Source organism: Camarhynchus parvulus, chromosome 3, assembly GCF_901933205.1.
Source record: "Camarhynchus parvulus chromosome 3, STF_HiC, whole genome shotgun sequence".
Taxonomy (NCBI): Eukaryota; Metazoa; Chordata; class Aves; order Passeriformes; family Thraupidae; genus Camarhynchus; species Camarhynchus parvulus.
Window position 1 is genome coordinate 44,436,591 of NC_044573.1, and position 22,176 is coordinate 44,458,766.

Consider the following 22,176-nt stretch of genomic DNA (forward strand, 5'->3'; position numbering starts at 1 on the left):
TTTAATTTCTCTCTCTTTTGCTCTGTCTCTTTTCCCAATAGCGGCTCTGATTCGAGGAAATCGTAAAAACTGTGCTCAATTTTCTGGATCTCTTGATTGGTTGATCAGCAGATTAGAAAGACTGGAAGCCTCTTCTGGTATGCTTTTTAGTATTTTAACTTCCTTATTTGACCAGTTTTAAATTCTTTAAAGTTGGTGATATACTTGTTCAGCCTTATTATAATGAAGTTCTTATGAGACCATAAATTATGTTAATAAAGTGAGATTTATATTTGTAACATTTTTTACATACTGATTTCAATTGTACTTCTACTTTAAGTTCTGGCAGTCTTACCATTTCCTTGACCAATTGGATGTAGTGTTACCTTTTGATTCAGGCAAACAAAGCATTTGATAAATAGCTGTTCAGTAGTGTAAGTTAGTATTAAGTTTTTTTCTAATTCTAGTATCTTTCCTTTTTTGTAAGTCTGCTTGTTTTCCAAGGTTTTCATCAAACTAAATATAACAGAAATCATATGGAATGGATGTAATTTCTTCTGCCTAACAGTGTTTACCTGTGTTATGCATATACATTTCCTTTTGAATCGCCTCTTTTGCTCCTGATGTGTAAATTTCTATTTAAAGTTAACAAGAAATGTTTTTTCAGTAGCAGCTGAGTCTGTTTTGCTTTAAATACAGTACTTTTTACAATTTGTTTGGAAGGAAGCCTCTTGCGACCCTTTCAAGACTTCTTTTTTATAATAATGCTAGAGTAAGTTCAAAGGCCAGGAAGACTTGTAGTCAAAGCAGTGGGAAATATAATTACAATGACAGTGTTACATAGCTCTCCAGTTACATATTTGTGACTTATTCCCATCATCTTCTTGGTTTAGTGTCATGTGTTATTCCATGAAGTGGAAAGAACATAATGATTGATTAAAGAGCTGTCCTCAGGAACTGAAATTGCATACCCCATATGATTCTTTCCCTTCCTCAGTCGTGTGTCTGCCACAGATGGATAGTGTGCTCAGGAGTCCTTGAAATATTAAGGCCAGGAAGGAATGTCCCCCATTGCAATAGTTCTTTGTTTTATATTAGAAAATGGTAAACATAAAAAAAAAATCACAAGCATAGCACAGCCTTTTACGGTGGCATTAATAAATGAAAAATACCCTGCTATTGCTTAGTATTCCACATAGTTCCAGGAGTTGTCTCAGTGCAGGTCGCTATTTGGCACGCATTAATAAATTTCTTACCCTGGTTGTATTCAATGCATCAGCAGCTGTGAGAGCAGATGTGTCCTATAGTAAACGAGGTGTTTGTATTCCCCTCAGCTTTGTCATTAAACATTCATGGGCATTTTGTTTATTTGCCATAAATCTGTTCCTGAGATGAACTGACCAGCAACATAGGAAAATATTGTCAAATGTCAGTGACAGGAGTGTTCTCCCTCTCGGAGCTGAGGGTGAACTGGCATGGCATTCACTAGCTGATTGACAAGATCTGCGGTGGTTCATTGCTCTTATAAAGAACAGTTACACACTGATGCTTCTCCTCTTGCAGGTTTTTTCCCTTTGTCAACTCTTGGGGCAAGCAGAGAGTTTAAAAGTCAGTTATTCTTGGGGCTGAGAACTGGTATGGACACTTTGAAGCATTTGCCCATGTAAGCCCCTCCAGACAGCAATGTTTTATGGAAGTACTTTTGCAGAGTTTTGTTCCATGTTTTAGTTGCAGATCTATGGCCTTAGGGCAGGGGACCTGTTTTACTGCAGGATTACTTCCTACTCCTGGCATGCACCTGATCTGTTTCAGCCTGGTATGTTTATGCTCTGAATGCTTGAGCAGCTCAAAAGATGAAGCAACAGGAACACGAGAGTCTTTGCCTGTATCACTACTTTAGTTCTCAGCTGGTGGCTCAGACAGATGGCTGCTTACAGCATGGATGGCTAGTTAGAGAGGTTTGCAGATCATCCTGTCATTGCAGCTGATACACTAGGGTTGGTGATCCTAACTAAATAGGTGTCATAACTGAACATCATTTGTGTTGGTTTACATTATTGTTTGGGGAACCTGCTCTGCAGGTGATGTGATCTCCTTGCTGTATTGAGCATTTGAGTAACTTAATTTAAACTGAAACACACACATGAAAAATGTTAAATTCATAGGTTAAATTATTTTTCCACTATGCTCCACTTGTCCTGTGGCAGCATTAATTTTAGGAGAATGATCTCACAATTATGCATTTGCCTGGGATTTGATTGCAACTTGCTTAATTTCAATGTATATCACAAGATCTTAATGGTGAAACTATTTCCTAAAAGATGAACTTTTACATCTGAAACTCTCAGGGTAAGGGCTTTAAGAAATAATGCAAAACTTTTTGCTCAGCTTTTGGAGGTTCAAGATGAAATTTCTTATGACAGCTCTAAAAGTTCTGTGTTACATAATTTCTGTTATGTACATATGTATTTTTAATTTTTAATCTCAAACCACAAAGATTTGAGAATTAAAAACTTAATAGTCTATGATAGTATAGTAAGGTATGAGATGCATTCTGTAAACTGCAGAGTATTCTGACACTAGTTGCTCTGGGTAGTGAACCTCCTGACATGCTACAAGATCTCTGAATGTACTAATATTTGCAATACTCATTTGTTCTGAGTTTTTTGCTAGGAATTTGGCCACTTGTACTCCATCCCCATGTGTATTGGTAACATAACTTCATGTTGCCTCCAAAACTGATTTTATAATAAAGACTTTTTCTGGTTTTGAGGAAGCCAGTTATAAAAGATGCTATTTAGGCTGTCCTTTTGTTACCTTGCAAGGCACAGTAGGTTTAGCTTTTAGTATGTAAATGTAATTTTCTGATTTTTTTGTGGGATGCATGCTTGCCAGATTTTAAGCTTTATTTGGCTTGATGGGATGAGGATATTCACTGTTGTAATTTGCAGTCATAGGCCTTCAATAGGGAGAAACACTGGCTTATATTAAACCTTTAAACTAAGAATACATGGATACATATATTCTCATAACATATTTTTTTTTCTGAAGGTAAAGTGTTTATGAGGAAGACCATAACCACGTTCTGTTAATCACATCAAAATGTTCACCTTCAACATTAAAGTTGTCAGCTACATCTCCTGCATGTGTTTTCATGAATGTATTGCAATAAAGATTTGATGCTACCAACTATTATCTATAATATTCCTGTTTTCGTTTTTTTCTTGTCCTGGAACTAAAAGTGTTATGAAAACAGAACAGAGCCATTAAACATATAAACAGCATTAAACTGTGAATTGATTGTACAAATTAGATCAGAAATTGATTCATTTCCCAAGCTGCACTGAAGCAAAAGAAGGACAATGACTATCTGTTCAAGTAGAAATATATCTGAGGGTAGACCATGTTGGAAGTGAGATATCACACAGCTAATGCCAATGCTAATGCTTCAGCTGTCTCTTCAATCCATAAATTAAGATTAGATTAGTTTTTCACTCTGAAATATATTCCAGATGGGATTAACTAGCTTTACTATAATTTTATAGGCAGTAAAACATAGGGAAAAAAATTAGTAATCTAATGTTGAGGAATACATTCATTGCAAGAGTCTCTCTTTGCAGCCTGCAGTTGAGCTGCTGCTTGAGCTCTGGGTGAGATGAGAAGCCTTGAATTGCTGACTCTTAGCATGGCAAAGGAACCTGTAGCCCAGGCAGCTGACACTCGGAGATAGAGAAGGAGCCAAGGACCCCCAGATTTCTGCATGCTTAGACTGTGAGGGTGTAAAAGCCCAGGAGCCCACAGACTCAGACTGTTCTGAGTTGAGGTTCCAAAGGTGCCAAAAAGGATCACTGTGTCCAATTCTTACGTGAATGGTCTGTACAGGGATTGAACCCACAGACTTGGTATTACTAGCACCATGCTCTAACCAGCTGAGATAATATCAGGTTCCGGTGTTGGGGATCTGTCCTTGGAAGCACCCAACTGGAGTTAGCTTGTTAGTCATTGTACCACAATGAAATTATTTTAAGGATTGGGACATCTGAGATTCTGCTATGAGAAATTTGGGGTTGAGCTGGCAAGGAAACTTGGTCTAGCTGTGCAAGTGTGGGGTGTGTAGCTCTAAAGGGGCCATGGTGCAAGAGTGACTGCCAGAGCAGCTCCTGAATGATTGGACAGGGAAGTTTCTCTAACACGATTATTCTCTAAGTAAAGGTTTTTGAAACCAGGTGAAACCAGGTGTTAAGGATTTTTTTCAAGTGTGTTTTATTCTAGTATTATATAGTATGACATTAGAAGAGTCCTGAATATACATGCTTCCTTTCATCTGTTAGTCATTAAGAAAATTTTCACTCTCCTTACTATGAACTCTGCATATCATACTGTTTAATTATATTAGACTCAAATGCTTACTGCTTTTCTACCTTGAGTAACTCCAGTGAAAATGGAACAAGTCTGATTGTCTTTACTATAGATAATCTAAAAGTGAATTAGTCTGAACAGACACTGCATACTCATATGTGATTTTTTTCTGAAACAGAGGGAACAAAGCATGTTTGGTAATTAGCATTCAGATGCTATAGCAATTCAAGAAGGTGCTGGGGCAGCTGGACCTAATTGATAACATACATTTATTATTGAATGTTTACATCTTCAAAGGATTTTTAATTCTGTTTTTGAAAATGTTAAGACTACAAAATGAATCCTGTATACTATTTTAAGACAAAAGGTTATGACTCTACCTACAGAAAATTCCAAGGATATGGTTGCCACACTTAAGGGGTGTCATTTAATACTGAATTACTATTTATATTGATAAAATATGTTTCAGTGCTAGAATGAGTGGTGGCAAATGTCCAGTTACCATGTTTTGAATGATAATTTTGAATGATGATTTTTGTGAATTACCAGATCACTGTGACACGCAAATTTGTTGATCTTGTTCCCCCTCTAGATCAAGGATCCTTTTCTAACCTCCCTAGGTTTACCATGATCAGTGACCCCTGACCTCATCTAGTTCGTAGGCTGGGTGGACTGTGCTTACAGCTATGTTGCTACAGAGCATCTGCTCTTTTAGCTGGCTCTCATGGCTTTTAGGTTTTTACCCTTTTTAACAATATTGTTACTGACAGTATTCATAGAATCATAGAATGGTGGAGTAATGGAAGTGCACATCTATTGCAACACAGAGTATACCACTGCCAAAATCAAGTTTAGTATGTTCTTTTATTTATAGTTAAGGCTTCTTGTGCTTAAACCTTCAGGGCTACGGAATCACTTTGGGAGCTCATCCCTACCTCATTACCCACATGCCTTTTCTCTTTGTATATGCATTATTTTGTCTACAAATATATTAATCAACACACTTTGTCTGAAACCTGTTGACTGGATGAATCAAATGATCACTTATCTGTTGTCTTTCACCTCTTCTACATTTCAGTCCTTGAATAGTCCCTACTCTTTATTAGTGATGACAGCCTATGTCCCTCAGACCTCTGGAAGAAGCAGTAAATAGTATTGGGATAAATGGTGATGGTGGTGTAGGTTATCTGTAGCAGCAGATGTTCTCTTCCTCACAAGGATCAAAGAAGGGCCAGAGTACTCTCACTGAGAACTACCATATAAAATCACTATTTTTCCCACATCAAGGGGAGTTTGCAGTGCTACAATTTCCTTGAATGGAAGGAGGGCATGGCAAAGAACAGAAGACTCATGCTATGGATTTTGGTTTGCAAGGATTAAGCTGAGTGTTTGGAGATGTGGCTTGAATAAAGGACTGAAGACAGAATGATGAGAGCTGTACATTGCTAATAGGAATTGCATATCTTTAGATTGAAGGCTGCTTCTCAGCTATCCTTCAGCTCCTTTGTTTTCTCTCATGGTGGCCACAACTGTAGCAACAGATAATGATGAACTACATGTACAATATTTCCCTTTCCCAAAGGCAGAAGATCCTAAAGCAGGTGTTGATTTGGTCCAGTACACATGGGAGTTTGTTTTATTTCCCCATTGCAAAGAAATGTTTTAGGGCTAATGTCTCTTCATGGAAATGACTGCTGCTTTATTGGGTTTGTTTGTCATATACAATGATTTTTGGAACTATTTCATGTTCATGAGCAACAGATTGCTAACATTATGTACAGTTATGACACTATATGCACATCGATGAAATAATTCTTTTTTTTTTCCCCCCAGGAATTCTAGAGGTTTTACACTGTGTGTTGGTAGAAAGCCCAGAAGCTCTCAACATTATTAAGGAAGGACATATTAAATCAATCATCTGTCTTTTGGACAAGCATGGAAGAAACCATAAGGTAGGTAAAGACTAAGCAAGTATATTTAGATGAACAAAGCAAGCTCATTCTTCTGTGTGGAAGTTAATTTCAAATAATTTAATGCTGTTTCGATAATGAGAAATGAAACTTACCCTAAAATGTATAGAAGTAGTTTGAAGAAGCAAAGAGAAATATTACCTTCTTTTTGGCAACAAGCATTGATACATAACAATTTGTGAGGGAAGTGGGAAGAATTTTTTAATGTTAGGAGAATTTCAGAATTATTCTAAAATAAAACCACTGTGTTGGATGAATGACATACCATTACATGTCTTCTAGTAACAAGATATAGAGCATTACATTGCCTGAAGTAATTAACCCTGACAATGAAAAAGTATTTAAGATTAAAAGGATCTTTTTTTTTTTCAGGTTTTGGATGTTTTGTGTTCCCTCTGTGTTTGTCATGGAGTAGCTGTACGGTCTAATCAACATCTAATCTGTGATAATCTCCTGCCAGGAAGAGATCTGCTCTTACAGACGCGCCTTGTCAACCATGTGAGCAGGTACAAAGAAAAAGCAAAAAATCTCTATCTATGAACAAAGAAAAAAACCCCAACTTGTGCTTAAAAGAAATAGTCACTAAAGAAAATCTCTTTTACTTCCAAAACTTTTGTTATGATTTGTTATTCTTACTAGGATTTTAAATTCCCTTTGCCATAGTGATTAAATTTGAAACGTGGCTCAGAGAGAGCTGTCACAAGCTATAGCTGCTCTAAACTATTTTAAGTCTGCAAAGCTGTAGTCTCTTCTAAAGATTATGGTCTAGATCTAGCTGTGCATTCAAAGTATTGTCAACTAATGTCCTGTGATTGCCTTTATATTTATGATCTTCTGAGGTCAAAATTATGATCTTTGGTCAAAGTTAAGAACTGAGTGCCAAACACCTTAATCACTGCCTAGAATATTTAGAGAGTGCCTTCACCCCTCCTTTCACTTTTAGAAGCTACCTTCAAGCAGACATTAATAACAAGATGAAGCTAGTACCATCTTAAATTGGTAAAGTATCATTTACAAATATTATTAAGTAAATGCTTTTCCAGAGTTTTAATTGATGCTGAGACCAAAGAGTGCAGCCTTGTGAGAAGATTTGTGGGATCTTCTGTCTCAGACTTGTTTATTTTTAAAAGTCTCAATCCTTGAGAATGAAAATTGAAATATAGAAATAGTACTTATATTTCAGAGAGCATAAGATTTACTAGAGGCTGAAAACCATAAAAAACCTACACTGTACATTATAAGGAGGCTACTTAAAGCTAAAGGATCTGGGGAACTGATTGTCTCTCTTAACTTGGCATTGGTGGGGCCACACCTGGAATACCGTGTTCGGTTTTGAGCCCCTCATTACAAGGAGGACTGTGAGGTGCTGGAGCATGTCCAGCGCCCAGCAATGGAGCAATGTGTTCCTCAGCAATGGAGCTGGGGAAGGAAACTGTTTTGTTTACTCTGGAAAAGAGTAGGCTCAGGAGAGACCTTATCACTCTCTACAACTCCCTGAAAGGATGCTGTGGCCAACTGGTGGTCAGCCTCTTCTCCCGAGCAATCAGTGCCACGACAAGAGGACCTAGCTCCAAGCTGCACCAAGAGAGGATTGGACATCAGGAAGAAGTTTTTCATGGAAGGGGTGGTTAAGCATTGGAACAGGCTGCCCAGGGAAGTGGTGGAGTCATCATACCTGATAGTGTTCAAGAAATGACGTGACGTGACACTTGGGGCTGTGGTTTAGTTGTCATGAAGATACTTGATCAAAGGTTGGACTTAATGATGGTGGAGGTCTTTTCCAGCCTCAGTGATTCTGCAATTCATGATTAAGCTTCTGGGATGACTTTGGATCTTCTACAAGGAACACAGACTTGTCTTTCCCAAAAAAGGTGGTAGAAAAGTAAATTAGTTGTTCCATATTTTTGCTTTGCATTAGAAAGGTGTGAATGAAAAGATTCTTATTCTTGCAGTTATAAAAAAAGAAATATTTTCTTCAGAGGTCAATAAGAAAAAGACATCATTGAAGAAATTTAGTGTTAGATGAAGACATGTATACCTTGATCCAAAAATATTTGGCAAAAGAATTTTCTAAAGTATTACTGGAACTTTCTAAGATATTGCTTTGGAATGGAAAATTCTATTTACAAGCCTCTTTTGAGCAAGAGAAATTTTGCTGATAAGGTTGATTAAATTGTGAGGTCTGGGCAAAAACATAATAAGGTGCTACTATTTAGGCTGAAAAGAGTAATAATTTACAAATAATATTAATTTTCTGGAAGACAGATTTCTCAAACACATTTTGTTTTTAAGTACATTAAATTTTTGACTTGGAACAATGTGAATAGTATCTATACTTAAACATTTGCCAAAAGACAATCCATATGCTTCTAGAAGGACAGTGTATTGGTCTTACCTGATAAAACTTGTTTTTTTGTTATCAACCAGATCAGTAGAGTCTGCTTTTACACTGACTTGTATTTATTTAACCACCCATACCAGCCTTTCTTCCTCCCCCTGCATTCCCTCTAACAGAAAGCACACTGACTGAGACTAGCTTAGAGCTATAGTTTTTTGATTAATCAACATGAATGGAGAAAGAAAATATTTATACAAGTAATAACCCAATGTAGTGGTGGAATGTGAAGACTACATACACTCAGTCTAGAAGTTTAAAAGATTTTTTGCTATATGGGTAACCAGCCATTGCAGAAATATAGCTAGTATTGATTTTGGGTGCTTCTGTGCTCTATGGTTTTAATTCAAGATTGAATGTCTTTCTTAGTACAAAGCTGACACAGAAATGACTGTCTGGAGAGATATTTTTTTGATATGAGAGTCTATATTCAATATTATCCCCAAAATCAGATTAGAAAAGCATAGGTTTCTTTCACTTTTTTTTTCTCCCTCATGACCTTTAGATATGATTCTACATATTGCTCTTCTGCTAGATATTGAATAAGTACAGCAGTAGCTTGTTTTTTTTAAGTAGTCTTGTGGAGTACTGTAAAACCGGTAGCAGTAGGAGCATCACATTGATGTTAAGGATTTCTACAACCACTGCAAATTATTGAGTTATACAGGACTTGGAACAAAGAAGGAAGACATACAAGAGAATTTTGAAATAGAATGACTCTTCGCTTTTGTATCTTTTAAAATGTTATTCTCTTGAATGGATAATCGGTGTTACAGAATGCAGTTTGCTATGTAAAATTAAACCTGCAATGTGTACTTACTACACTTACATTGGTAACTGGTGAATAGTTGTGATTTTTTTTGCAGGATTTAACATCTACTAATCATTCAAACACATAAACAAATTACTGTTGGCATCTGAGTGAGGATACTGTTTCAGCTCCTGAAGCACACATTTTTTAAACTTAAAATGTATAGACCATTTTTCACCAGAATAAATGAATGAATAAATAACTAAATATACTGCCTTTTGGGAGCTAATGTCTAAGATGTTGCCTAGAGGGTGCCTCAGCTTTCCAGAGCACAGATTATCCGTTGTTACTCTTCTCAAGGGAGCATAAATGGCATAGCAAGCTGAAACCTGGGTAGAATCAAGAAGGACTATACAGATTTGGGAGTGCAAGTGAGAAGTATTGGAGCTGAAGCTACCTCTTTTTTTCCATTTTTCCAGTTAGAGGAACAGGTGCAGCCAGGAGTCATGTGGAAAAGCCAAAGGGTAATGGGTACAAGTATCTCCTGGGGAAATATTGATTGGAGAAAAGAGTAACATTTTTCAGAATGAGAAGAATCATTCATTAGAATAATCTTGCGGGGGAAATGGTGGATTACCCAACATTGGACATGTATAAGATTCAGCAGGACAGTGTGCTGGCCATCTTATCCTGACTGTGCTTTTGTCAAGAGAGGTTGCACCAGATGTTCCTTGCGGTCTTTTCCAACCTGGTAATCTGTGTGTTTCTGTGAAGTAAAATTACCTCTGTTGCTTTAACACACAAAACTAACTTGAAATTTGAGTCAGTGAAAGATACACAGCAGTTCATCTTGTCCATGAGATAAGATTTTAATAACTACTTTTATTCTTTCTGTTTAAGCATGCGACCCAACATCTTCTTGGGGATTAGTGAAGGCTCGGCCCAGTACAGAAAATGGTACTATGAACTTATGGTGGACCATCTAGAGCCCTTTGTGACTGCAGAGTCAACTCACCTGCGAGTGGGCTGGGCTTCCACAGAAGGTTATTCACCCTACCCAGGGGGAGGAGCGGAATGGGGAGGAAATGGTGTCGGTGATGACCTATATTCCTATGGCTTTGATGGTCTACATCTGTGGTCAGGTATTCTCTTGGGTATTTTGTGGTTGTTGATTATTTTTGTTTAAACATTATAATTGTGTTTGCACTGCCAGTGAATTAGGTTTCAACAGCAGCAAAGGGAATAATTTCTTTAAGCTGACACTTGGAACATACAGAAGCAGTACCCTATATCAGAATATGATTTAAACTGACAATGTCCATTGAAAAAATTGGTTTGTATGAAGTAATGCAGGTAGACTAATAATTTACATAATAATTTACGTTTCAGCCTGGGATTTTGGGGGGATGGGTGGATGTGGGACTGTGTGTTCATGGTAACTATGAAAATTGTATTTAAAACTTCAAAGCTGCAAAAATTGAAGTATGACACACAGTCATCTGGATTTGTAATTCCTCTATGGTAGTGTAAGAACAGTTTGAGAGATTTAAGTAACAGGACTCTTCATTTTTGATTGTTGGTTTGTTTTTTTGTTTCAAGCCAGATTTTTATTATGAGTCTTTAGAAGTTCAGAGATACTTTAGAGGTGAAGTTTTTTAAATATGTTTTTTGCCATATGTTTAAAACAAGATATTTTTTATTTAGTGATGTTTTATTTGCATACATTAAGACTGATTACTGCAAAACTTGCAGAATCACATTCCTAGCTTTCATATGATACATTTGCTCAGGTATTCATCTTTAAAATGTTCTTGGCTTACTTCGGATCTAATTGTTAATAGTAATTTATGCATGAAAATTCTAGTGTTAGAGAAGGCTGAACTCAGTATCTAAAGCATTTTTATTTACTCTTGATTCCACAAATACCTTATTCTCTCTTCAGACTGGGTTAGCTCAGCAAAGTCAGAATAATAATAGCTTGTTCTCTTTTTTCTTAACCTTTTTCACAAGTTTTGACTTTTGTGAAAAGATTCCCAGATATCATTTAGCATGGGTAGTCCTACAGTTGGACAGTCCTGAACTTCTTGAAAGGAGATTTTACTGTGATTTCACCTTGCTGAGAAGTTTTTTTTTCTTTTGATTATTGAGAGATTATTGGGTAGTGGTGAACTAGAGAACAGCCTGGAAACTGGGAAGGGCTCCTCGGATTGGCAATTCTTTCCACTATAAAGTTATGAGCAGGTTTTCTAAAGCACCTTAGCAGACAAGAGAGATAATTTAGTGATTCAGCTGCATCTATCCAAAGTTTTTGCAGTTTTGAGGCATTGAAGCTTGATACTTGGAAAATAATAAAGTTTTGCATTTCAAAAGAACTTTCCAATCAAAATAGCAATGGATTTTATTAATAAATAATAGCATATCAACTGGAATGGCATCTTAGGAAAGAAGCTGCTACTTAGCCACTTGTGTGTAATGAGAATTACTTTGGAACAATGATGCATAATTAATGGTACCATTACAAGTGTCGTGACTGAGTTTGACAGAAAAAGTATTGTTACAGAAGAACCTGAAAATAATGAGCTAACCAAGATAGCTTTTGTACTTAAGGTCACTTTTAGGGAGGAAACAAAGGATTACTGAAAATCAAAATTATTTTTCTACCCACTGGAAACTTTTCAGTCAGAAATGTAACAACACAAAAAATGAACAGTTGTTTGTGGTTCTCAAATCCTGCTGAAAAAAAATAGGTCAGACCACAAATGTATCTGCAATTTTTTTCATCTGTTATGGATGTGGCTGGTAGGTTTGAAAATATTTGTGTCTTCTTTCTTTGCTTATAATATTGTGTAACACATACATACCTCTCAAACATGGAAGAACTTTAAGTTGTTGCATATTGAAAATCATGGCCTTTTTTTGCTTCCACAATCCAGGCTGCATCTTGATACTCTCTGCAATGGCATTTTAAGAATAACCTTCTTACCATGAAACATTTACAATGAATAGCAACAATAATTTCTGCCCCCAGGTTTCTGTTCTGGACCAATCCTGTATGAGAATCACATATAATTTACATTTGGTTCTTCAGTCCTGAAATAACCTATTGTGGAGAAGTGGAACTTATAGATCCTTAAAGCCTAGGGCCAGAAAAGGCATTTAGATAATTTGTTCTACTGTGTATTCATCAATGACAAATACGTATTTCTGTTAGCAGCCAGCATGCATTGATTTCCATAACCTATATTTGCCAAAATTTTAGTGTCTAAAAGGCATCTGGTCTCAAGTAGTATTCTTTAAGTAGATGAAATATCTGCTCTTCTTCTTGATAGCTTTTAGTGTTTTGTTATCCCTGGTATTAATTGTTCCTTTCTCTGATTTATTTTATACTAACTTTCAGCTGTGATATTTTCATCTGGCAGTATCACAAAGTCATTTTTCCTATACAGAGTTTTGAAAGTGTTGGTATTTTGTTTTTCCTCAGGGCTTGGGGAGATATGTGCAAGAAAATTCACTTGTAGAAAAATTACTGAGATTTCATTATTTCTGATTCTGATAAAACCCTATGCCTTCAGCTTCTTCTGGAAACGTAGTGCTAGTTGAGTCTTTCATGTTTACAAAAGTTGGACGCCCTAGTTAAAAAGTTAGTGCTCTGTTCTTAGTATGCATCATGAAGTATCTCTTGCAGACAGTGCATAAGTTATTTTTGAAAAACAAATGTAGACATGTTTTCAAACAGCTTCCATGTTTTTTCAAAAATGTTGTACTGTAGATGGCAGTAAATTTTAGACACAATCAATAAAATGTAGTTTTCTCAGTTTTGACTGTTTATATGGATATCAGTAATTATTCTCACATTAAATGTAATTGAGTTTTATTATTTATGATTGAAATAGCTGTGTTGATGTGACTATGCTGCTATTCACTATATTGCCAGCTTAAAACCAGGTCTTGGATGTCATAGGTTAGATATTTGTGTGTTAATGTGTTTGTGCTCTAAAGTGATGTTTTTCCTCTTTTTTAGGCTGCTGTGAAAACTAGTGTGGTTTTTTAAGCTTCACTAAATGTCGCTCTGTTGCTTCCATAGGTTGTGTAGCACGATCAGTAAATTCTCCCAACCAACATCTATTAAGAACTGATGATGTTATTAGCTGCTGTTTGGACCTGAGTGCCCCCAGCATCTCTTTCCGAATAAATGGTCAGCCAGTTCAAGGAATGTTTGAAAACTTCAACATAGATGGCCTCTTCTTCCCAGTCGTCAGCTTCTCTGCAGGAATAAAGTTAGCATCCCATGGAGTTTTGGAGTTTTGGAGTTTTTTGGGGATTTTTTTTTCAACTCTGCTTTTTTTTTTTTTTTTTTGGCTGTATAGTTCCATGGCTGTCTGCTCTCATTTCTCTTTCTGACATGTTTTTGGTTTTTTTTTTTTTGCAAAGTTCCAGTTTTTGGATAGTGAGAGTTACAAAGAAGTCCTGAAGACACAGTGCATCTGTTGCTTTTTAGCATACCGGTGTATTCTGGTGGTTTGCAGACATATATTAGAAACAGCTTCTTAATAATTTCTTTGCTGACACATTGCTACACATTCACTCCGGGGCAGCATTTTGCATCAGCCTTTGATATTAAAAATATATTTTCCCTGATTCACCTGTTATGAGGTAGTAACTATTATTAAAAGAGGCATTATTTGCACTTACCTCAAGAAATGGTGGTCATGTACTTCCTTTTCTGCAGCATGAGTTAAAACAAATTCAATCTGTATTCTGGTTGCTGTATTGGTTTTTTATAAAATTTCAAGTCACACTTGAGGTGCCAAACATCCACTTCCATGTATTGAGCAATTTGAGACTATAACATTAAAAAAGGTTTTGTGGTGTTCCAGCAGGGACACCAACGTTATCAGGACTGGCAAAGGTGGAGGCTGAAAGGTGATTTCTGTTGGAGGTGGAGCAATGTTCTCTGAGAGATCTTTCAAAGAATACCACAGAAGCTAAAAGCTGTCACACAGAGCACACATGCATCCTTTGCTCCAAATGCAGAATATACTCCTTTAGACTTTGCTTTTGATAGTACAGGAGAGAAAATGTAGTAAAATCGTAGATCTGCTTGCTACAAAATGCAAAGCTATAAACCTGGATGCTTTATTTCTGTTATCAGAGATATCACTGATAGATATTATCTGTGTGCAGCATGCAGTTTTTGAGTGTGTACCGGTATAGCATTGACAAAATCGTGGAAGATACTCAGAAAACAGAAAAGACACAAAATTCTTCTGGTTTAAGGCTAGTCTTTTGGGTGTTTTTTGATTCCTTCTGGATGGCAATGTTCTAGGAAGATTTTTCAGTATTATGCCTTAACTCTGTCATGTTGGTATTATGTCATTGCTACACCATTATTACCTCCTTGATTAAATTTTTCAGTAATAAAAGGCCATGACATATTTACCATTTTACCATTAATAAAAGAGTGCTTTCCCCTGAGTCTCTATTAATACAACAAAAGTTTTAGGGAAGGAAATTTAGGAGTTTTTGTAATGTGTCCTAAAGATTTAGTGTTTTGTGAGAGAAAAGAAAGAACCACAGGGTTTTAGGTTAATTTCTCAAATGAGATTGAATGGAGACCTCCTCAATGGAGAGAGTTCTGAAATGCTTGATTGATTGCTCTGGGTTTTAATGTCTGCCTTTGGAGACTCAAAAGGCTGCTGCTTACTTTATAGGTGTGCTGAGTAAACTGATAATTCTGTCTCTCAAAGATTATTGGTCTTGTGATTTAAAATGCCTTTAAATTAACTAGAAAAAATAATAATTTACATTTTCTGTGTTTTTTCAATCTCCTACATCATAAACCAGCAAGGATTAGAGAAAATTGAACTGTAAACAATGAAAAGAAGCTGCAACATTGACATTCCCGACATCCCTCCTCCCCCTTTTTTTTTCCCTTTTTTAAATAACATTTAATATTCTTTAGGCTTAGAGACTGATTAGGCTTTCCACCAGAGGTGTCTTGGTTATCTAAAGTAATTCTGATGTTTACAGGGTTCGTTTCTTGCTTGGAGGTCGTCATGGAGAGTTCAAGTTCCTTCCTCCACCTGGATATGCTCCATGCTTTGAAGCTGTCCTGCCAAAAGAGAAGCTGAAAGTGGAGAACAGCCGAGAGTACAAACAAGATCGAAGCTACACAAGAGACCTATTGGGTCCCACTGTCTCTCTCTCACAAGCAGCTTTCACTCCAGTTCCTGTGGATACTAGCCAGGTATGGCAATGGAAATATTACATTTTCCTTTTTAAACGCACACATATTACATGCCTATTTTACTTCATTTGGTTGAATTTGCACCTTGTCCCAAACTTGTTTTTTTTCTTGGGGTTTATTGAGATTTGGTTTGTATGAAGTTTGTCTGTTATGAAAGTTGGGGTGGCATGTCAAGCAGCTTATTTGTAATAGCCTCTTCCTCTCTTATCTCTTCTCTCTCTAGATTGTTTTGCCTCCTCACCTGGAAAGGATTAGAGAAAAATTAGCAGAGAACATCCATGAACTTTGGGTTATGAATAAGATTGAACTTGGTTGGCAGTATGGACCAGTATGTACCTTCCAACTTAATTTTCTGTTAATTGCATTGTATGATTCAGTACATTGGTTTCAATGTACTAATGGAACTGCATTTTTCATCATTGCCCCCAAAATTAGTAAGGTTTTAAACACTATCCTGCCAAAAGCATGTGGAAAGCAATGGCACTTGGGCATTTCTGGACAAAAATTCTGGTATTAAAGCTATTTGGTGCTGAAATTTTCAGTCTAACTGTCAGCACAGAAAGCACATAGTGAGTTTTTCACCTCCTATTTGTTCTTGGAGCAAGATATTCAACTGACTGGTGGATTAACCCAATGAAAACAGTTATTCTTGGTTCTCTTTACATGTGCTGACTGTCATTACTCTTTTAAAGTCCCAAATAAGTATTGCTTATAGGAAATTCCATTAAATCTGATTTTTGCTTCCCTTTTCTCCACTTCTTCAGTCTCATGTCTGTATTAGGTGCTGTACGTAACAATTTTCTTGTATCTTTCCTATTTTCATGGAGTACATAAAAAAATTTCTTTCAAAATTTCATCAGTAAAATCAATCATGTTATTATGCTCGTTATTTGTTTCCCAAATGCTGCTTTATGAACAAATATTGCTGTGAAGAGTATATAGAAACATTCTGTATGTACTAGATATAAGTGTAAAACCCTGAATGTATTCTATTTTTGTTACTAAAAAGATTTTGGGCTTCTGAGGAGTTCACGTTACAGATTTAAAGTTACTGGGCATAGGTATTTATTTGGTTTAGCATACGGCAGTACTTAAAAAAATATGATTACCAGAGAAGTTCTCTAGATTTTGTTGTAGTTAATTTCCCCACCAAATCAAATGCAAAACCTCAGTTAAATTAACGTGTCAAAACATTTTAATTGTGGTGTAATCATACCAGCTGTGCAGCAATCTGCAGGAACTCTTAGTGTACCATTACATATTGGGTGTCTAATTGTACAGTTGAACACTATTTAAACCATATATGATAAGTACCAAATGATAAAGTTAGTTATGTTCAAAATGAAAATGGGGGTTGAATGTTTTACATTACCTTGCTTTAATGCGCTGTGGTAGGATGCATTCTCTGGGATCCTGATATGCTGATCATTTTCTGGAGGTTGATTTCTTAATCATACTGGTTCCTCACAAATGATTTTATCAGTTTCATAGAATACCCAGAGTTGGAAGGGATCCACAAGGATCATCAAGTCCAACTCCTGACCCTGCACAGCACCATTCCCAAGAGAGTCACACCCTGTGCCCAAGAATGTTGTCCAAACTCTTCTTTAGGTCTCTCAGGCTTGGCGCTGTGACCACTTCCCTGAGGAGCCTGTCCCAGTGTCCAACCACCCTCTGGTGAAGAACCTTTTCCTAATATCCCACCTAAACCTCCGCTGACACAACTTCAGGCCATTCCTATGGGTCCGGTCACTGACACTACAGAGAAGAGATCAGTGTCTGCCCCCTGCTTCCCCTCCTGAGGAAGCTGTAATTACAATGAGATCTCCCCTCAGTCTCCTCCATACTGAACAGACCAAGTGACCTCAGCTGCTCCTCAAATGCCTTCCCCTCAAGACCCTTCACCATCTTCATTGCCCTCCTTTGGACACTCTAACAGTGTCATGACTTTCTCTGGGTTGTGGCACCTAGAACTGGCCCCAGTGCTCAAGGTGAGGCTGTCCCAGTGCAGAGCAGAGCAGGACAATCCCCTCTCTTGCCTGGCTGGTGATGCTGTGTCTGATGCCCCCCAGGACAGGGTTGGCCCTCTTGGCTACCAGGACACTGCTGGCTCATGTTCAAATTGCCATTGACCAGGACCTCCAGGTCCCTTTCCCTGGTGCCGTTTTCCAGCATCTCATTCCCCAGTCTGTCCATACATCTGGGGTTGCCCCACCCCAGGTGTAGAATCCAGTGCTTTCTCTTGTTGAATTTCATGGGGTTGGTGATTTCCCAGGCCTGTAATTTGTCCAGATCCCTCTGCAGGGCCTCCCTACCCTCCAGGGAGTCAACAGCTCCTCCCAGTTTTGTATTGGCTGCATTTAAGCCACTGTTGCCAATTCTAGTTATCTGAATCCATGTACTGCAGCGTACTGAGTAGTGAGGGAAGGCATGGCAGAGAAATTAGCTTGTTTAGACTCACACAAGTCCTCTAATATTAGATTGTCTTTTTAGTTCAGAGCAAGATGCATAGTTGCTAGGGGTGTTTTTTCATTGTCTAAAAGTTTAAACGCTAATAGACTTTTAAAATGATCCTCCAGATGATAAAAAATTTCTGCTGTAGCCTTTTATATTCCTCCTACATATCTGCATCATCAGATCTGTATGTTGTATCACCAAAGTGATACCCACTATTGCACATCCTATTACTACTGCATTCTATGCATGTAACAAAGTAAAATAGCAAGTTAATGTAGAAAAATTTAACTCTGAATATGTGTGCTATTGAAATAATCAGATGCATCTGCAAATCTTTGTTCAATATCACTGCACATTTAAAACCAACCACAAAAATTAAGAATTGATGGATGAGTTCTGCCACTAATGTAATTTGTTTGCAAGGCAGTAGATTTTTATTTTGTTCTCAGAAGAAAACCCAGGAAACTACAAGGTAACCCACAAAATATGTTAGCTATATGATAGAATACATTGTAGTTTTAGGACAGAAATAGTGTCACTAGGGGAAATAAATTAATTTGGATTTCTGAGGAAAATACTTGACATCCAAGACTTAAATTAGCTGTACACAGATCTAAACTCAGAGACTATACTCATTTTTTTTAATATACAGATCACCAAAGATCTTGGGGATCTATAAATAAACATTTTCAGTGCTAGTAAAAGACATTTCTCATTTTATCGTCTATTAAATTTTTTAAGTGTTTGACAGTTGAATTGCCTGTGTTGTCTGTCCAAAGAGCATTAATCCTGTCAAATCAAGATAAATACCCCCTGGAGACTGTAAAGATTTTTCAGTCCAAAACATAAATAAATGACTGCTGTTCAATTTGAGAATTACATGCTTGGATCAAAATGCAAAAACTAGATTACTCAGCAACGTTATAGAGAAATGTGATTTTTTTTCATGACATTAAATAAACTAGATTAAGTAGTAGTGTAAATATCAATTTTGAAAAATTATAACAATTAGGCTTTTTAACTTAAAATGTTAGCATTCAGTTTTCCAGCAGAATTATCTGATTGATCAAAAATCAATAATGTTTTTCAAAAACTTCCACTTTGCACCATTAAAGGTTAATACAAATGGTGAACTATGGTCCATATAAGATTGACACTAAAATGTTACTGTGCAGGTGTTAACAATTGCATTGGGGACTTTTATATTACTTTAGGTAATATTTTCAAACTAATGTATTTTATCAAACCTTTGCAGATGTTGTTGGCTAAACTCTAGCATGAGATGCTAAGTTGAGAGCTATAGAGTGCTTGGTTATCACAGCCTTCCCAGGTTATGGCCAGTGTTAGATTAAACCTGTGTAAAATAGAGGAGGTTAAAAATATTTTTTGATCAAATTTGCAAGTTTATAATATGTAGGATTTTGTAAATTATAGTCTGTATGTCTCTCCTATCACTACATTTAAAGTAAATTCATGTTCCTCTAATATGTGACTTCCTAATACTCATATTCTGCTTCTGTGTACTAGAAATAACTTAGAAACAAACATTTTCAGAATTAAGATGTGGGTGAGGAAGATTTCTTTTACATTGTTATTTTCCTTGGGTAGGGATTTCAGTACTATCTGTATCAACATATTTATACAAACTGGATGTAGAATTTTTTAAACATGGGGTTGAGGATGAGATGATACTTTATGGCTGTATGTTAAAACAATATAGATTGCACTGTTCTTGAACTTTGCATATTTCCTGTGAACATCTGTATAATAGCATGCACAAATTTGCATTTATTCCACTTGAGATATGCAAATCTGAAGTTTATTTGCAAATGCAAATTCTGCCTTGTTGAACACTGATCATGCTCTGAGAATACAGAATACTTTCTGTTTCGAGGTGTCGTCCAGTTTGAGTAATTCTAACAGGATCAGCTTTAAGCACCTTGTGGATTGGACTGGTCTTAAATTTCTTTTATTTTTTGAGGCATGTTAAGCTAATTTTTTTTACTTTTTTCTCAGATTAGAGATGACAACAAAAGACAACACCCATGCTTAGTGGAGTTCTCAAAATTGCCGGAGCAGGAAAGAAATTATAACTTGCAAATGTCACTTGAAACACTGAAGTAAGTTACTAGAAATTTGGAAATTTGTAGTTAGAGTTTCATAAGGAGATGCAGTTTCCAGAATTATAAATTGACGTGCGAATTAAAATTTGATGTGTAGGAGAGGGTAATAATATGCAAATGAGGGAGTGAGATACATTAATGAATTATGTATTTGGCACTGAAAATTACTTTGATAGTCTTTTTAGAATTATTGTTGTAATGCTGGTTGTGAAATGAAAATTCAGACAATTTTCATCTAGGATGAAAGAAATAGATCCATGGTTTGAAAAAAAACTTTGCTTCTTTGATTTTATTCAGTTTAGTTTAATTTCTCCAGTTTTCTTTATTGATAAAACACACTTTGACACTCAATAGATATTTAAATTAAGAGCTTTGCTTCAGGACCCCTTACTGCTATTTCTGTGTCAGTGTGCATGTTGCCACAGAACAAACAGCAGCAGGCATTCCCTCCTTTTGTGAATGGGTGGTTAGATGTGTGAATGTCATGGAAGATCTCCAGTTGGAATGCTAGAAAATTTCAGTGGGACATTAAAGGGTTTGTTGAAGTAATCTAGTTCTGTGGTTTACAAGGATACAATTCCTCACCTCAGCTTTTTCAGTCAAGGATGTGTGAGTTCTTACTTTGCTGTGAATTAATTGAAAAATCTATTAGTGTAAGTAATTTCTCCCATATATGGGATTGCATGTCGCCAACGTGTAGAAATATTTCTCAAATCATCAAATGCTTGATGGTAGATGTGGTTCTCCAGTCAACCATACTTGAAATCTATTCTTTCTTTTTTTTTTCCTGTTAGAATATAGTTGCTTTTTACTATTCAGAGAGATTACAAAGGATGAATGTCCTCATGTGATATTACTTTTCTGTGAAAATTTGTCCTATATTATTAAAATCCTTGCCATGTAAACTGATAGTGCAGTATACTGTTTATACTCCTAAGAAAAGAACTTTATATCCTCATAGTAGAAAGCTATGTGGAACACTCCTTCTAGAACTTCTTGCAAATTTCCAGAATTATATATTATGATATGATATGATATGATATGATATGATATTATATTATATTATATTATATTATATTTATTTTGTTTCAGATCTGCTTCTCTGCACTATTTACTGATCTACCATTCCCAGAGTAAATAAATTACTCAGTGTGAAACTGAGTACTTAGGGTCATATTTATTACCCTAACTGCTAAACAGTTTCTGGAGGGATAGCTTGCCATTTTTTAGAGGTAAAGCATTCAGAGAGAAACTGAACTGGAAGCAAGAAAATTCGTTCAAATTTTCTATGGGTAGATATTAGAATTCAAAGGCTAGTTTTTCAGCATTTCCCTAGCTGAGCAATGTGCTATGGATTCAGAATAGATTCTTCCTTTCTATTTAATAAAACTACAAAAGATGATGTCATTAACTTTCACTATGGTTAGATATTTTCCTAGAATACTCTATATAATATGGCTCAAACAGCAGAAAAATCATAATTAAATGCACACTGCTAATGTTCCACTAAGTATTGAACAAATTTAATGAGTCCTTAGATGATTACTGGTTCAGTGTCCAGTGCTTTTCTAATCTAACCCTGTGAAAAATCCCCAAGTTTTTGTTTTATAAACATACAAGTTATGGATTACTTTTTTTAAAATTACTTTTATTGCTTACTTGAGAAAAAGTCTTTCCATTAAATGCATATATCCAAAATAGAAAGCATTCAGTCCTATGTGTTTTAAAATTTGTACACTTACTGAACTAAGTCTTCCTTACCTCCTTGTGTTAGTCCTTTTTTTCTGATAAATGAAGTTCTAATTTTGTAGTATTGAGTTGTGTTTATCATCAATGTATGTAGACATTTGTTGTGCAGGAATTTAGGAGCCTCTTGCTCAGCTTGTTTCTACATG

The 22,176-nt window shown here is 36.2% G+C and overlaps 1 protein-coding gene across 1 annotated transcript in view; it reads left to right on the forward strand.

The window, feature by feature from the left end:
- Positions 1-22,176, forward strand: part of RYR2 (ryanodine receptor 2) — a 380,434-nt gene that overhangs the window by 198,100 nt on the left and 160,158 nt on the right. The window contains exons 16-23 of the mRNA XM_030944688.1: positions 42-137; positions 6,172-6,290; positions 6,681-6,814; positions 10,355-10,596; positions 13,539-13,731; positions 15,485-15,701; positions 15,925-16,029; positions 20,175-20,278. Coding sequence (XP_030800548.1) covers positions 42-137; positions 6,172-6,290; positions 6,681-6,814; positions 10,355-10,596; positions 13,539-13,731; positions 15,485-15,701; positions 15,925-16,029; positions 20,175-20,278 — 1,210 coding nt within the window. The remainder of the gene's footprint in view (positions 1-41; positions 138-6,171; positions 6,291-6,680; positions 6,815-10,354; positions 10,597-13,538; positions 13,732-15,484; positions 15,702-15,924; positions 16,030-20,174; positions 20,279-22,176) is intronic.